The 18,280-nt window shown below is 45.2% G+C and overlaps 1 protein-coding gene across 1 annotated transcript in view; it reads right to left on the bottom strand.

Annotated features, from left to right (window-relative positions):
• The window catches only part of CSMD2 (CUB and Sushi multiple domains 2), a 597,675-nt gene that overhangs the window by 54,746 nt on the left and 524,649 nt on the right, over positions 1-18,280 (bottom strand). The window contains exons 48-53 of the mRNA XM_039231736.1: positions 17,903-18,049; positions 15,493-15,681; positions 9,984-10,169; positions 8,725-8,919; positions 6,895-7,068; positions 5,665-5,838 (exon numbers count right to left, since the gene is read on the bottom strand). Coding sequence (XP_039087667.1) covers positions 5,665-5,838; positions 6,895-7,068; positions 8,725-8,919; positions 9,984-10,169; positions 15,493-15,681; positions 17,903-18,049 — 1,065 coding nt within the window. The remainder of the gene's footprint in view (positions 1-5,664; positions 5,839-6,894; positions 7,069-8,724; positions 8,920-9,983; positions 10,170-15,492; positions 15,682-17,902; positions 18,050-18,280) is intronic.

Genomic DNA, 18,280 nt, shown 5'->3' with positions numbered 1-18,280 from the left:
CTCTTTTACTTATTCTGGCCCAGGTAACATGGAGCAGCTGATCTGGGCCATTTGGGAAGAATGAGCACTCATGCTTGGCCCCGTTCTGCCCTCTTCCTCTTGGGACCCAGCGCCTGGGGGCAGCAGTGTTCTCTACTGCTCCCCCGGAGGCAGGCCCTCCCCAAAAATGGGGGGTGGGGATGCTGTCTTTGCAGCATTGCCTCTGATGGTGTGAATCCATCCCTGCTGGGTTTTTCAGCAGACGCCATATGACTTTCACTTTAAACTATGGCTTCCACCTTAGGCTTCATTAGTAATAAAGGTGATATTTTGGTATACTCGCAGGCCATTTTATTTTGTGATTTGTTCAACCCAGTGCTCAAAGACCTGGCCCCAGAGTGCTAGGGTTATTGCTTTGTCCCAGTTTCTTCCTTCCTCCCGGAACTGGAGTTCATCCCTCCACCCAGTGGCATTGGTCTCTCTGAGGTTTCTTGAAAATAAGTGCCTGCCCCGGAGCCTTGGCACTTGCTTTCCCCTCTGCCAGAACATCCCTTGGCTCCTGCCCTCACTTCTTCAGGTATCCCCTCAAATGTCACCGTATCAGTGAGGCCATTCCTTATGACCCAATAAACAACCTCCTCAGCACTGCTCGGGCCCCTTGCCCTCTCCACTTTTCTCCACAGTAACGGACAGCTCTACATGTAGTTTTTTGCTTGTTCATTGTTATCTCCCTCCACCTGAAGGTAAGCTGCACGGGGGCAGGTTCTTTGGTTGTTCCTCACTACATCCTTGGGGTTTGGACCAGTGTCTGACACACAGGAAGAGCCTGATAAATATTTGCTGAGTGAAGGAATGTGTGAGCAGATGCATGGATGCAGAGGCTTCTGCTTTGCTCCTTAGTTCTTAGTTCTATGTAGCACCTGCCTGGTATTCTAGTCTCTTTAGACTGAAGTCTCAGTTGATGCTTTTGCCAGGTCTTTCCATTGGTTCTGGATTTTGAGGCTGAGAAACCATGAGGAATGTTTTCTTACCCCAACAATTGGATCCGTAAGGAGCCCAACCCAAACCATGATGGTATGAATGGAGATGGGGGAGCAAAACCAGACAGGAGGCAGGGCCCAGTTTTTGCTGTGGCCAACCCTGGCATTGTTCTGGGTCAGTTCTCTTGTGTAAATCTCAACAGTAGTATCTGTGACTCTAGCGGAGAAGGCCGGGCAGAGCAGGACACATGCTGTTAGTGGACTGCAAGGGTTCGAGACCACCTGGCTTGCTGGGACAAGGTAATGTGTTGTGGAGGCCAGCAGACCAGGATTTACCACTCAGCTCTGCCCCTTCCTTACTTTGGACAATTCACTCTGAGATCACTTCCTATATCTCTAAAGTAAGGATTTCGAGTTGCATTAATGGGGTTGCTTTGAAAGTAGATTCATACATATAATTTTCATTCAACATTACTAAGTTCCTTCTATGTGCTAAGCACCCTGCTCTGCTCTGATGATATACAAGGAGGAATATGATATGGTCTCTGACCTCAGGGAGCCCACATCACAGTCCAGGGAAGCAGACGGTTACAACACAGTGTGCTGGTGCTGGGATAGAGGACCACGCAGAGGAGGGGTATCTACCTTCCACAGGGGAGAGAGTGGGTTAAGGAGGGTTCCCAGAGGAAACAGCACACCATCTATACCTGCCAGATCAGCAGGGTGGTGGGAAAGTGGAGATAAGCTTCATAGGGTCTGCGAACTCACTGAAATGATATGCAAAATATTGTGTGGGTGCAGTGTGCTTGGGAGAGGATCCACCCCTTTCCCAGATTCACAAAAGCTCATGAGGTCCCTTCCCAAAGGCTAAGAACCACTCATAAAAGTGAGAGAAGAGAGTTGAATAGTAAAACCTTTGGGCGTACCACCTCTTGAAGGACAGATCACCAAAGTGACTGCAAAGAAAACTGAGGGGTGGTCAGCAAAGTAGAAAAAGAAAGCTCAACAGGTGGTGGGAGTGTCACAGAAGCCACAGGGAGAGCCTCAAGTTATGTTGGATACCCCAGATAGCTGTTTCTCTGGGGACCCTGATTGGTACAGGCTGCAAAGAAGAGGTGGAGAACACCCTACTAGGAAGGAAAATAGAGGTCTTTGCGAAGCTTGAACACTTAACTGGGGCTTGAGGGAAATTAATAGAAAGGAAAAGTAAGCAGTACAGAGGAGAGAGTTAAAAATAGATCAAGCTCGGGGCGCCTGGGTGGCTTAGTCGGTTAAGCGTCCGACTTTCACTTAGGTCATGATCTCGCGGTTCGTGGGTTCAAGCCCCGCGTCGGGCTCTGTGCTGACTGCCAGCTCAGAGCCTGGAGCCTGTTTCAGTCTGTGACTCCCTCTCTCTCTGACCCTCCCCTGCTCACGCTGTCTCTCTCTCTCTCTCTCTCCTCGAAATAAATAAAACATTAAAAAAAAATAGATCAAGCTCGCTAAGGAGGCAGGAGGGAGGGGATCTGGGAATCAACGGAGGGCACAGCCTTGGGCCTGGAGAGAGAGGCTCTTCTATAGAGGTAGGGGGAAGGGAGAAGAATAGATGTGTGGGTGGGAAGCAGGAAGTAGGAGTTATTGTTTGATGGCTTCTATCATCTCTGCAAAATAGAAAGTGAGGTTATCTAATCAGCTAATAATTATTGGGGTCTATCTGCGTTATTTCATTTAACCCCCACAACCCTGTGAGGTAGGTGCCATCGTCATCCTCAGAGCAGTCGGGAGACTTGTCTGGGGGCACTGTTTCCAGGTGGTTCCTCTGAGCTCTGAAACTAGCTCCTCTGATTCCAGGCCAAGTTCATTATCTGCCTTGGCTATCTGCTGAGAATGTAGGCAGAGGAGGTGGAGGGTGGGCGTTCAGAAACAAGGTGAAATCGTGCAGTAGCTGTGTGGGGATGGATGAGAGAGCTAACCGAGGAGATGTGGGATTGCCAGAAGGTTTGGAGAGTAATATGGAAACCGTGGATTTAGTGGTAGCTAACACAAGTGCTGACCTCAGGGTGATCACTTATAAATGTTTGTTCTTTTTCTCTTTGCTTTCTCCTCCATGTACTCCCCACATCTCTGTGCTCCAGGAGAAAATGGGGCTGGATCCAAGAGGTCCTGGATTCTGTCATGTGACAGCACTAACATCACCATCATCAGAACAATAGCAACAGCATCTGCTTACCGCCTCTGTCAGGCACTGTTTGGACCACTTTTGGTCTAAAATATAATTTATTTAACCCTCACAATACTCTGAGGTATCTGCTTTTGGTAGATGAGGAAACAGGCTTAGATGGTTAAACTAATCCATCTAAAGTTATATAGCCATGTGATACACAGTGGGAGGTCTGGGTAGGACCCGGGCAATCTAAGTCCCGGGTCCAAGCATCTAAATACCTTACTACACTGCCTTTCAGTGCATACCAGGTCTAAAATTAAACATCTTTTTTTTAAAAATATTTTTTTATTTATTTCTAGGAGAGAGAGAGAGAGAGACAGCGTGAGCAGGGGAGGGTCAGAGAGAGAGGGAGACACAAACTCTGAAACAGGCTCCAGGCTCTGAGCTGGCAGTCAGTACACAGCCCGACGCGGGGCTCGAACCCACGAACCGCGAGATCATGACCTAAGCGAAAGTCGGACGCTTAACTGACTAAACCACCCAGGAGCCCCTAAGATTAAACATCTTAAGCAGACATTTTCCATTTATTTTCTGACTCCAACATTCCCTATTATTTATAACCCACATCTCTGCACGTACATTCTGTGCCAGTTCCTTGAAGGCATTAGAATTTGCATCTTCTGGAGGAAACCACATGTTTAGTTTAGACCCGTCTGGAAGAGTGACTGGATAGAGATGGGTCTTGCTTTGTGTAACCCTAAAATTTAAGCAGCTATTATGACTAATTTTTCATGCATTGTTCATTGAATAAGTCTCATTGTTATATTGCTCCATCTCATATAGGAAGAGCCAAATGAAGAAGAATTACAAAATTAAACAACACAACCTGCACTTTACACAAAGGCTCATTTCAGGGAACTTTAAAAAGTGAAGAATTTTCCAAATTACTTCTAGGCAGCTGAGAATAATGGTGGTCATCTACATCCAAAAAGAGAGAAAAATGCAGATTAACAAGAAGAACAAATAAAACTGTAGAAAGCCCAGGCCTGCAGCATAACCAAAAGACAGAGAATGCTATAAACTTTAAATTATGTGTAAGTGGAAAAACAAACACACCACCCAGGCCAAATGTTTCTCATGCTTCTGTTGCAGGCCTTTGTGGAGAGCAAGACTGTTTGGAAAAGAAGAGAGGAGCTGGGAACGGCCCCATATTGATCTAGAGTCACTGCCGGCAAGAGAAAGTCCATCCTAAATGTGAACAAACTGAAAAAGGATCCTGGTATGTGAGTGTACTGACTATAGGAGAGTGTACTGACTATAGGAAATGGGCATAAAAGCCTACAAACTTCCCTAAATACCAAAAGAAATGGGTAGTAAGGAAAACATCACACAGAGAAATTCCTGAGCATGATTTCTTACCCATAATAGTTACATAAAAACTGAAAGAAGTAAGCGAACATATAAATCACAGCAATGTATGTGAACGAGTATAACTAACCTATTAAAGGAAATGGTTTTCAAATGGGCTCATAAGGCAAGGCCCAACTCTTTCCTGTGTACAAGATTCAGAAGGGCTAAAAAACAGGGATGGCTCAAAGTATACCAGGCAAAGGGAAAAAGGACAAAGTAGCACTTGTAAGTCCAATATCAGGACAAGTGTTAGTCAAACTACAAAATATTAAAAGTGACAGAAGACATTTTAAAGGCTAAAATGACAATTTGCAATAGATATAATAGTTCTGAATGAGTATGTGCCAAATAACATAGCAACTACCTTTGTGTAGCAGAAACTACAGGAAATGCAAGAAAAAAATAGAAGACCAATAAGAACAGAAAACTTTGAGACACACCTCTTGGAGCAAAATAGGTCAAATGGACAAAAGTCAGTAAGGTACAGACAACAAAATCAAGGCACATCTTATGGATTATATACAGAGCTTTATACCCTAATTCCCTTTCTTCTTATAAAGGCACATGGAACATTCATAACAGTTGATCAATTAGGCCATAAAGAGAGCATCAATAAATTCCTCAAAGGAGAAATATTACACACAGTGCAATAATATTAGAGATGAATCACAAAATAAAAATAAAAAAGTCCTTTCTGCCTGGAAATTGAAAGAAAACAACTATTAAAAAATTTCTCAGTGAAAGAAGAAATTAACTTGTAACCCAAATTACAGAATTTCTAATCAACCATCAAATGTGAATTATTTTAACGTATGGGATGCGATTAGAGCAGTTATTGGAAGAAATGTCATAACCTTAGGCACTTATATCAGTAACAGTAAAAAAAGGAAAGAATGACAATAAATGAATTGGATTTGCAGCTCAAAAGCTAGAAAATGGACAAACAAGTTAACCAAAGGAAACCACAAAGAGGGGCAATGGTGAAGGCGAAAGCAGCAATTAATGATGCAGAAAACTGAAATGTAATGATTGGGTCTTTGAAAAAAAGTAACCAAATGTACAACACCTCCAGCTAACCTAATCAAGAGGACAAGGGAGAAAGTCCACGTTGAGTCTGAGCCCATGACTAGGGAGAGTGGATAACATACTTACGCACACAGAAAGGGGTCTTGCCCGACCAGTGATGATCCTGCTGGCAGATGCGCACGGACATGCCGATCAGGCGGAAGCCGGCATTGCACTGGTACACCACGCTGCCCCTGTAGCTGTAGTTCTCCCCGTTGATGTGTCCATTGACGATGGGCTCAGGGGTCCCACAGTGTCCAGCTTTGGTGGGAGATGAGGAAAGAGTGTAAATTGAAGAAGAGTTTATAGAAGATAAGTGGGGGTTGGTCAGGGTCGGGGAGACAGGGATGGTGAGGAAGAGGACCAAGGACTCAGCCATCCATTATTTTCCCCACCTTCCCCTGAGAGTAGCCATCCAGGAACGACTTTGGGAATCCTAGACATGATAGAAATGGCATCCCCAAATCCCAAGGTTGAATCCCAAAAGGCCAGCCATCTTTGAACTGTAGTTTCTGTATCTGTCTGTGGGTTAGAAATGATCACCGTCACCTTCCTGCCTCTGGGATTGTCTCCCTCTGTTTTTCATCAGTTAGCATTGACTGAACATCTACTGAATTGAGGGCAACTGGTCTACATTAAGGCAGTCAAAGCCCAGTTGAGTTAAAAATGACTATGCACAAAGAGGTGATCTGGCTAACCCCATCTTTCCTTCTCCTTGAGTGGCAAAAGACACAGACAGCTTAACTTAGGTGGATTACTCTTACTAGTGGGGTTTGGGTAGAGTATATTCCTAGCATTTCCACTGGTATTCTTTGGCTTGTATGGAAATAATTCACGACTGTATCCCTAACAAGAAGCCTGAGACAGTGGGAGGGCAGCACTGTTCAGTCCGGAACAGACCATCAAATCTACGTTGTCAGGTCTGTGTAGCTAGGACCCTCCTTTGGACTTAAGGGTTCCAAGAAAGAATTGAGAGGAGAGAAAACCTTAGAACCTAAGGTTTGGTAGGGAATGCATTATCCATGGGGGAAACCATAACTTTGTCCTTTGTAAGCCAGGTTATTTTTGTGCTTTTGTCATTTGCTTATTATATAATTCTGTTTTGACTTGAAAATTTTCTCATTCTTTTGGGTGCCCCAAGAGAAGTAGGCTCAGGGTTTTAGTCATGGTGGATGCCCAATAGCTGGTGTTTGGATTAAGCATTTTATGCCATAGGTAAAATGATGTTGTTCAAAAACTGTAATCAGCTTTAGAAGGCTCTAACCACCTGTCTTGATGAGGAAAAATGAGCAGGATAGGTCTGGGGAGGTCACTCACCAAGGCAGCGAACTTCAGAGCCACTCCAGAGCCCATTAGCCATGCACTCCCGCACCCTGGAGCCCACCAGCGTGTATCCAGAATTGCAGGAGAAGATGGCTGTCGCCCCATAGACAGACAGTGTTCCAATGCGGTGCCCACTGGGTGGGATGGGGAGCTCTCCACAGGAGATGACTAAAAAAGAAACCACAAAATGCTCTGTGAAAAGCCAGCCCCAAGAGGAGGGACATATGCTGCTTCTGAGTAGTAAGAATGATGACAAAGATGAGACCTGTTTAACTGTATTGGGGCTCATGAGCAGAATGTGAGACATGGCAGTGACTTGCATGATGTTACTTTTGGAGCAGTGATTTTCAACTGTAAGTGTGGCCAGAAGCACCTGAGGAGCTTTTAAAATGCCCAGGCTGTACGCTGGACCTATGACTCACAATCTCTAGAGATAAGGTCCAGGCATGTGCATTTTTAAGAACTCCTCAGGTGGTTCAGATGTGTACCCTGGTTAGGAGCCACTATGCTAGAGGCAGAGATTCAGTGTGTCCTTGGTGTCCAGGGCAGACACTACCAGTCAATTCCTTGTCCTTTCTCTGAGTGCAGCAGAAGCCTCCTACTACTCCTCAACAGGGCACGGCAGATTGCCACTGGCTGGCATGTGAGATGAGGTCCGATGGCCAAGGCTACACTGGATGGAGGGCCTTCATTGTGATAAAGCTGTTAACACCCTCGTGACTTCTGCTCTGCCACATACATGGTTATAGTCCGTTGTGGGGTCTAAATTTGGATACGTAAAGACAACAGTGACTTGAATCATAGGTGTAGAGAGGATATCATTCCTTCTCCCACCCAGCTGCAGACTTTCTACTGCTCACTGACAAGCCATTTCCTTCTACTGTGTTACAAACACCTACCTCTATCACATCCTTATTGATTAAGTAAATATTACAAGTATATCCCTATTGTAGTGCTGTGGCGGGCCACTGAGACCCCCACTTAGGATCAAAGGACTTCCTTCCCAGCTGCTGGTAAATGACCCTCAGCTGCTAGCCCTCTTCAGACTGCACTGGCTGGAGAGTCCTCCCATCTAGATCATGCCCTCTTCCTGGGGCATCCTGTACCCCAAGTTTGGTCACTGTGCAGGCAGAAAGGTCCCTTGCTCCAACTTGTGGCAGTTCTGAAGGACCATCCCAGCTTCAGAGCTCCATGTGGGGTCAGCTGAGGACTTCACTGATAGTGCATCAGAGCTCAACTTTGCCATCTTCCCAATGCTGCTTCCTCCCCTTCCCTTACAGAAGGTGGCAGTGATCCTAAGAGTACTCCATAACAAACCTCTGTATCAGGGTTGCTTCCCCAGGGACCCTGACCTTGAAAACTGTCTTGAAGAAACAAACAGAAACAATTAACAATGCATAAGGAGAGGCAGACACACTTAGGTGCCTGCCCCTTGTGCTATATCCATTCCTCCTACACACACTCCCGTTACAGTATCCTCATATCCCATTATCACTGCTTCCTGACTTTGTCTGCCACTCCAGCAGACTATAAGCTTCTTTTTGGTAGGTGTCACAACCTTTTATCTTCATACTTCTATACTAACTGTCATGAATGTTGAATATGTGAATTATCTCCTAGACAAAGCAGCTTTTTAATAAGATGCTGAGAAGTACTTCCTTAAAGGAGTAAGCATCTCCCCAGCTCCTGATTCTAGATGAGAGTTCAAATAGAGGTTGCACTTCAATCCCCTGTGATACCTCCTTTCTCCTCTTCCCCATGTATGGTATAGTTCAGGTGGGAGGCACTGGACCACACTTGCCCACCCTCCCATCCTGGGCTTACTTTGGCAGGTGGGCATAGAGTTCCCGAGGCTCCATTTGCCATTGGCCTGACAGCGGATGACCCTCTGGCCAGTGTAGTAGTAGCCAGGGTCACAGATGAGCATCAGCTGGGCCTGGAACTGGTACTGTGTCTCAAAGATGAGCCTCCATCGGCCATGTTCCACGCTGATGCTGCTGATGTCGGGACAGGTCACAGCTGGCGATACAAGGGGCATAGAGGAAGATTAATTAATTAATTAATTAATTGATTGATTAATTATGGAAGACACTGTCAAGAGTCCAGAGCTGGGGACTGAGAGACTAATGCAGTAATGATGAGTCCAAGAATTTTCAGTTACCAGGCAGGTTTGTTATATGAATGAAATGGGCTGGGTGGGGAATGTAGCAAACTGGGGTGGGCAGAGCCACCAGAAAAAAGGTGTGGTGGGTGGAAGTGGTATTCAGTCAATATAGACTGTTATATGTAAGTTCTCTTGTAAGTTCTCTTCAGTCAGGTCTTCATTTTTTAAGAGAAGGTTAGGAATATGGGTTTTTGTGTAAACTCCCCCAACTTGAAAATGTTGGGAAGCAATTAAAAATTCCATAAGGTATACCACAGGCCAAAGAAACAAAAGCAAATGAAAGTGCAACAGCTTGTATCTTCAGACTTGATATGGCCGAGAGGCTGCCAGTTTGTGACTCCAGCTTTAAAACTGAACTGTTCTTCTGTCATTTTAGGGTTTTGTGATCAAAGGACATTTGTGTGACTACTCTGGCAGTTTTTCCTTCTAAAAGGAAGTGGAGTAGATTACTCCTAAATTTGGTGATGGTTTATGGAAACATCTTAGGGTGCAATGGTCTCTCAATGCTTTGAGAGCAATTTCAAATGAAAGCCCAACTTGGTAGATGATGCTATCCACCTGTCTCTGCTCCCTGAATCCCCAGCTTCCATGTACCTGCTTTTTTCTAATTATGTTTTTAAATGTTTATTTATTTATTTTGAGAGAGAGAGATAGAGAGCGAGCAAGGGAGGGAAAGAGAGAGACGGAGAAAGAGAATCCCAAGCAGGCTCTGCATTGTCAGCGTAGAGCCCACTGTGGGGCTCGAACTCATGAACTGTGAGATCATGACCTGAGCTGAAATTGAGAGTCGGATGCTTAACTGACTGAGCCACCCAGGCGTCCCTGTTATTATGGGGTTTTTAGCTCACTCCTTGCAGAAATCTCTTCAGCTGCATATGCAGCCCCTCCTTACACCCATCTCCACTGCCCAAGGACTCACGGACACACTGTGGGGGGACATTGTGGTTGCTCCAAAGGCCTGTCTCCAGACACTCTGCTGTGGCCTCGGCACCTGCCTGGAGGTGGTAGCCTTCGCTGCAGCTGTACACAGCTTTGGTCCCCACTGTGTACTCTTTGCCAAACACCATTCCATTCTTGGGGGCCTCAGGAAGCCCACAGGAAAGAGCTAGCGAAGAGAAAAAATATCATGAGCATGTCTGATTCAAGATGGTATTCTGAGAACATATTTGAATCTTTTCTCTCCCCCAAGGCCTTAATAAAATTATAGTAAAGACTAGTAAAGCAGAAAAGCCTCATAACAAAAAGCAAAATGGGAGGATCAACAGCAGAGGAGACTTCAAAAAAAAAAAAAACTTTGGAAGACGGATTGTAGATAGATGTGTGTTGAGAGATGAAGTGGAGCTAAAAGCTGCAGGTGAGACCAGTTCTCCTCCATGCTTTCCCAAAAATACAGTGTAGAGATATTCAAGCATCTGTTTTCCACATAAAGGAGAGAGGGTTGTCTTTCCTACTTAAGGAAAAAAATAGGAACTCCCTTGAGAGAATTAGGGCAGCTAAGGTGTGAGTTGGCATCCCAAAGTAAAGTTCTTTCAATTCTAGGATATAAGGGCTCTTAGCCTGAAGTCTGTGCCTCTACCTGCTCATCTCTACTACATACTCAGTTCAACTTCTAATTCATGTCAGAGACCTAGTAAAGATATCACAACAAAGGTAACCCACATCTGCTACCTGGAAAAATCAATCTAGACTTTCCTTTAAAATGTAAATAATCAAGGAACACTATACATATGAAGAAAACCAGTAGTATGAAAGACATAAAAATAATATTAAAAATAGAAAAGAAAAGAAATAAAGTTCTCCTTTAAGAACAGACCCAGCTCAGGAAATAGATGATACATAATCTTGAAACATTTGATTAGCAGTATCTTGAGAAAGTCAAGGTGACATATCGTATTCATATAATGAGAACAGAGTGCTTTGAATAAAGAACGATGACAAAAGAACAAAGAAAACCCTTGTAAATTAAAAATGTGATTGCTGGGACACCTGGGTGGCTCAGCCAGTTGAGCATATGACTCTTCATTTCAGCTCAGGTCATGGTCTCAGAATCGTGGGATTGAGCCCCATGTTGGGCTCCATGTTGAGTGTGAAGCCTGCTTGAGATTCCCTCTCTGTCTCCCTCTGCTCCTCTCCCATTTGCTTGCACTGTCTCTCTTTCTAAAATAAAAAATAATTAAAAAATATGATTGCCAAAATAAGTATTATTAAATAGAATGGCTGAAGATTAAAAGTAAAGGGAATTTCCCAGAATATGGACCAAAGAGACAGAACCTGAAAATGAGAAAAAGGGACTGAAAACACAGGAGGTCAATATGCAGCAGGTCCAACATCTAACAGTTCAGAGTTCCAGAAAGAGAGATCAGAGAAAGCAGAGGGGTGGAACTATCACAGATGAAAATTTCCCACAGCTGGAAGGATGCAAGTCTTCAGATTGAAAGGGAGCCAAAGGGATGCACAGAGACCCATTCTTAGATACATCGTCATGGAATTTCAGAAGACAAAAGACAGGTTCCTCCAAGTTCCCAGAGAAAGAAAAAAAATAGGACATCCCTGAGAAGGAATGAGAATCAAAATCATCACACTTCCCATCAGCAGCAATAGATGTCCATAGATAATGGAACACATTTCTGAAGGAAGTGATTTGGAACCTAAAATTTTACCTGATCAACCTATGTGACAGGTCAACCTATGTGATAGGTCAACCACAACTATGTGAGGGCAAACATAAAGATATTTTCAGACATTTAAAGACTCAGAATTTCCTTCTCAAGAACCCTTTATGAGGGATTTACTTAAGGCTACACTCCATCAAAAAGAGAGTGAAAATCAAGAAGGGGTAAGATATGGGGTATAAAAAATGATAGTGCTAACACAAGAGGACAAAGAAAGGAATTTCAAGGTGATGGCTCAGGAGACAAAGGTGTGTGGCAACATGGCTGTGGTCATTATTTTATAAAGGAGTAGGGTCAAACTATGTTTATTGGAGGAACACATATTACTTAGGTAGGAGTAGCTTGTGTGGTCTTTGAAAGAAGTTAACACTTATAAACTATATTTGCCTTTTGATAGTTCAGGAATTAGTACAGATGGAGGGGATTTAATCAGAGTACCCATTGTTGTTCCTCACCCCCCTCTCCCCCCACTTCTGTAACAACTCTAGAGCTCAGACCTCCCTCATTCAGACCCAGGAAAGGTTAAGCAGAGGAAGGTCCCATCCACATTTGCCAACAGTGATACTCGGTGCTACTAGGCCAAGAAGAGGTACAGGGCCAGGGCTTCACTATGATATGGGGAAGGATGGACTGTCCAGAGGGAGGGTGATTGGGATATCAAGATGGAGTCTTTAAAGAATGGAAAACAGAAGGAATGAGTATATAAGGAGGAGGTGAGGAGAACATGAGGAATGAGAATTAAGAATTAAGGAACATTAGAATATGATGCTCTCTTTTTTTGAGTTTATTTATTTTGAGAGACAGAGAGAGAGAGAGACAGACAGAGAGAGGGAATGGGGGAGGGGCAGAGAGAGGAGGAGAGACAGAATCCCTAGCAGACCCCTCTCTGTCAACCCAGAGCCCAATGTAGGGCTCGAACTCACAAACTGTGAGATCATGACCTGAGCCAAAATTAAGAGTCAGATGCTTAACTGACTCAGCTGCCCAGGAGCCCTAATGCTCTTTTAATGCCTAAACAGCAAGACTTTAAAATCTTTAACTTTAAACTCCTTTGGTGGTACTAGGTTAGTCAAATTGTGATCAACTAACTGCCCTGGTTCCTTGAACTTTTGTGAAAAAAGACTTAGATCCCCACTGATATTTTGCATGAGGATTAGTCAATCTGGAGACAGCAGGTGAAGGAAGTGGATGGTGGCTGTTTCTCACTGCTCGTGGTCTGGCTCTTCCCTTGTGGATAACTAAGACAACAGAGGATAACTTCCTAGCCTGAGATAGTAAAATCCTCTCTCTCTCTCTCTCTCTTTTTGTAAGATTGTTTTTATTTTATTATTATTATTTTTTTTTACAAATAGTTTATTGTCAAATTGGTTTCCATATAACACGCAGTGCTCATCCCCACAAGTGCCCTCCTCCATGCCCATCTCCCCTCCCCCCCACATCCATCAGTCCTCAGTTTGTTTCTCAGCATTCAAGAGTCTCTCATAGTAAAATCCTGTCTCTTGATCTTCATGACAAAACACAGTCCCCAAGCTCTGAGGTAAGAGGAACACTTCCTGTGGGTAGAAGAGGAAGGGACAGAATTGCCACGTATTGGAAGCTGGTGGTGGAATAAGATCTCTGAGGGAGAGACTATGTAGTGAAAGAATGGGCTGGAGGAGGAGAGAGAAAGCTAGTTAGAAGGCATAGGATTTCTAATGAGATATATTTGTTAGTGGAAAGTCATGGTTTGGAAGAAGCAGTACAGAATTGGAAGAATGCCAGGCCTTTCCTCGTCCTGGGCTATGTGGGAAATGGGGGATTAACACCCTGTACTTGAAAGGGCCCCTGAATCTGTGTTCTCAGAGGGGAACTAGTCTCTGTGAGGGGATGGAGCCAAGACAGCCTTCTGGGTAGTGGCCAAAGGTATTTGCTGGTTGGTCATGGAACCAGGATTCCAGAGAGCTCAGGGGGAATGGTTGAGTGGAAGGGCATCAGTGGGAAGCTTGGGGATGATGCTGGGTACAAAGTAGTATGGGGATGAGTACACAGAAGCCTAGGGAGGTTTAATTTTGGGAAGTGGTAAAAGAAAACAGATATGAGAGGCATGGTAGTTTCCAACGGGAGCTTCAGAAGAAATGCCTGTCTGTTAGAGGCACGGAGACCAGAGCCAAATGATATTTGCCATTAGTGGACAGTCCATTCTCTGGGAACACACTGTCTGAGAAAGCTCAGGCACAGGCAAGAGGGTCAGAGAAAGCTCAGACACAGGCAAGGGTGTCCCTTAAAAGTACGTCTAGGAACAAAATTACTAGGAACCAAAGCACAAGAAAACCAAATGTGATTTCCTCTTTTTGTTGGTATGATGGACAAAGTTATTCCTTTCTTTCTTTTTTTATTTTTTTTTATGGCAGTACATAATATTGAGACCGTGGCAGAAAAGACAACTTTCCCATGCTGGTGAAAGTGTAAGTGAAGACAAACGTTCTGGAGAGCAGTAAATGTCAAGAGCTGCAGATTCTGCACAGGTTATGGTTCAACAATCTCATTTCTGGGAATTTATTTTAAGAAATAAATATGGATGCTCATAATGATGGAATTCTAAGGATTTTAACAGCAGCACCGTTCACAGTAGCAAAAAATACAGAAATTCAAATGACCAGCACTAGGATGATACTTAAATAAATGACAGTTTTTCTGTGATGCTACACAACCGTGGGAAATAATGATGAGGAAGTGTATTTAATTATGTGACAGATGCTAAGGAAATATCAAGAGCTATGTGCACTGAGGATGCCATTTTTGTAAACAACATATTAAAGATCAAAGGAAATGTGCTGAAATGTTACACAGTGATCTCAGCTGATGGGATTATAGGTCATTTTTTTTCTCCCAAGTTTTTATTTAAATTCCAGTTCTTCAGATACGTAATGTAATATTAATTGCAGGTATAGATTTAGTAATTCATTGCTTGCAGGCAACACCCAGTGCTCATCACAAGTGCCCTCCTTCATTCCCATTACCCTTTTAGCCCGCCCCTCCACTCACCTCCCCTCCAGTAACCCTTTGCATTATCCAGAGTCCTCCCCCCTGCCACCCCGCTGCCACTTCCTGCAGATCTCTAGTCCGAATTATATTGCTTTAAGGGAAAACAAATCCCATCACTTATGAAAGCCAATGCATGCAGACTACCTGGTACATATCATGGGCTTGACTGCTGACATGAGTATGGTGATGGTCTCTCTTCACCCTGTTCCCCTCTGCCCCTCACCTCCTCTGCCTTACTGCTTCAGGCAGCCCCAGTTGCTCTACATATCTTATGATTGATCTCTCTCCAATTCCTGGTTTTGCAAATGCTCTTGCCTCGAATGTTTTCCTTGCTAATGCCTGGCCTCAAACCCCAACGGCTCTAGGAGTCCAAGCCCAAGCATCCTCTCTTCTGGGGGTCCTCCCTAGCTGTCTAGAAGGAGGTAGGTCCCATCTTACCTCTGGTCTCCCACAACTCTGTTTGTACTCCTGATAACAGCTCTTCCTTCCCCTGCCATTTTGCATTTATGTGGCTACATATCCATCTCCCTCATTGCTCTGAAAACCCTGAGACTGTTTTATGCATATGGATATCCCCAGGGCTCAAGATATTATGGACCCTCAATGTATGTTTGCTGAATGAATGAATTACCAACGAGGAAACCCACATTTGGAAGAGACTGGTACTGGGACAAACCCAAGATGTGAGTAGGATCAGAGCCACCGGTCATCCCCTTTCCACATGCTCCTCACCTTGACAGAGAGGAATGGCTTCACTCCACAGGTAGTAGCCCTGGAGGTGCCGGGTACAAATGGCCATGCTGTGTCCCACCAAGCGGTAGCCGGCGTTGCACCCAAAGTGGATGGAGCCTCCAGGCTGGGTGCTGGTCTGGCCCAGAAGGAAGCCATGGAGTGGAGCCCTGGGCAGGCTGCAGTAGGGAGCTGAAAAACAAGAAGAGGCTCAGGGGACCGCATGCAAGCAGAAGACAGATGTGCTCGTTCCTGCACGTGCCACCCTTTTTGTTCCACTCTCTCCTTCCCCCATCAATTTCCTTGTCTCTGCCACTCCCAGGTCCACTGCTTTTTAAGAAGGTCTGAGTGGTTGATATTGAGAAATGGCCAATTTCCATGTAGTAAAGCCAAAGAAAAGAAGAGAAAAAACCAAGAAGCCCTGGGTCCGCTTTGTGGCCCAGAGGCAGTACTGATCTTGCAGCTGAACTCAGGCTCTTGAATCCTGCCAGCTCCCAAAGATGCGCAGGAAATAGACCCCAGTGGGGTTGGTTCCAGAAGAGTGTGACTGCAGGGGGCGTGGACTCTGGAGTCTTGTATCTGACCTTCTAGCTCTGTGACTTGGGACATCTCACGGAAGCTCTTTGAGTTTTACTTTCCTCACCTGTGTATTGGGATTTGAGATGCCTGCCTCATAGGTTTTTGGACAAGGCAAACGGGTTTGTGTTTGCCAGCCCGCTGCAAGGCACTTGGTGCTCAATAAATAATCCTTCTCCATCCTGTTGTGCAGGGTAGGGGGAGAGGGAGCCCTGGAAATCCAGGACACAAAATCCATGGTCTTATTTCCCCTTCAGTGAAGCCCCTTCATGGCTTCACCTGATTTCATTCACTTATTTGACAAGTAGACCTGGAACGCCTATTACGTGCCAGGTGATGTTCTAAGTGCAGGGAACACCACTGTGAAGAAAATAGTAAAAAATCCCAGCCTCAGGGCACTGACTCACTGTGACCAAATATTTGATTGGTCTTTAAAACATTTTTTTAAATGTTTTATTTATTTCTAGGAGAGAGAGAGAGGGAGACAGCGTGAGCAGGGGAGGGTCAGAGAGAGAGGGAGTCACAGACTGAAACAGGCTCCAGGCTCCGAGCTGGCAGTCAGCACAGAGCCCAATGCAGGGCTCGAACCCACAAACCGCGAGATCATGACCTAAGCGAAAGTCAGACGCTTAACTGACTAAGCCACCCAGGCGCCCCTTGATTGGTCTTTAAAAACATCAAGGAGAAGGACAGCTCCTTAATGGCATTTAGTTCCTAGGTCAGGAACCATCACAGTGCAATGCTAACTATGTGCTATATTTTCCTTTGTGTGAGCAGCTGCCGGGAACGGCCAGGAAGTGGCCTGAACCTCACCTGACAGGAACCTTAAGGTTTCTTTGTCATCATAAGGAAACTGAAGCCTGAAGAGGTTCAGTGACTTGTCTAGGAATCATTAGGCTGCTTTGTGACAGAGCTGGTCACTGGCCCTGGGGGTCAGGAAGCCCCCCTTCCTCCTGTGTGTGTGGCTGGAAAGGAATTTAGGGTTCAGTTGTCAGAGAAAATGGACCCTGAGGCAGTAAAGAACTTTCTCCTTCCAGGCTCTCCTCAACCTCCTCTGGTTTGCTCTTCTCTGAAGCCACACCCATGGAACTCCTCATGGTCTCAAATGATTTATTTCTGCCTCCAGGCTGGCAGGGCCCAGCCAGAAGCTCATGGACCCGCACCCCTTCGAAATGGGCATCAGGCTGCTTATCAAGTGTTCTTTCTAACCGCAGACAGTAACACCCATGGTAAGAGTTTGGATAAATTCCATTTTCTCCATTTCATTACATTTCCAGGGCTATTTATGTGCTCCGTTGTAGATTACGGCCCTGGTCAGCCGTCTGCCTGGCTTGGCCCCTGATCTGCGCCAGCCTGTGATTATGGCTGGCAGAGCCGGACGAAGGCTCCTGGACTTAAAATATAGGCCATCCTTTCCTGCCTGTCTAACATTTCCCACCTGGAGACCCACATCTTAGGGTTTCTCAGTTTTTAGGGACTTTTATTAATGTTTCAACAGTGTTAGGGATAGGATCCCTATCCCTATATATCCCTATAATATCCATTATCAGATGATATATAATAAACTTATCCAAAAGGCACAATAGGCTGGCAGTGTGAAAAGACGTGAAGGAAGAGCTTAAAGTGGGGAAAAGAGCAGAAGAGGGGAGGTGGAGACTGTGAGGGACACTCGTGCAGCTGTAGTGAGAGAGGTTCAGGGGAGACAGGCTGCCAGTCCCCTTGTAGCATCTCTGCCATTGATGGGGATGGGGTCTATGGCTTACTGGGGTGTTTTGCGTGGACAACTTCAGGGGATCGGGGTTGTGGCCCTTCTCATGAGTCCTTGCATTTTACTCACCTGAATACCGAATCTTAAAGCCCTTCCGGTTATAGGCGTGGTCAGATGACCAGCGCAGGTACACAGTGTTGCTTGAGCTGGTGACAATCAGGGGAGCTGAGTAATTCCCACTGAGGGCTTTCAGCAGAGGACTCTGTCCTGAGGGGCCTGGGCGAGAGTATGGGACACAGGATTACAGACTAGCACAGGAGCTAGAGACTAGGTACCTTGATTTGATACCTTGAATGTAACCACTTCCCATTTTCCCTCCTCAAGAAAAGACACTAGGCTCAGATGGTCAGGGCCGGTGCAATGGTCTGTAGTTCCGCTCCGCTGTCTGCATCCCCAGCCACTGCACTGGATACTCCTTCCTCCTGAGACCTAAAGCAGTGCTCCAGG

This window comes from Hyaena hyaena, unplaced genomic scaffold (assembly GCF_003009895.1).
Source record: "Hyaena hyaena isolate Hyena2069 unplaced genomic scaffold, ASM300989v1 scaffold_3, whole genome shotgun sequence".
Taxonomy (NCBI): Eukaryota; Metazoa; Chordata; class Mammalia; order Carnivora; family Hyaenidae; genus Hyaena; species Hyaena hyaena.
This window is presented reverse-complemented; position numbering and strand designations above follow the sequence as displayed.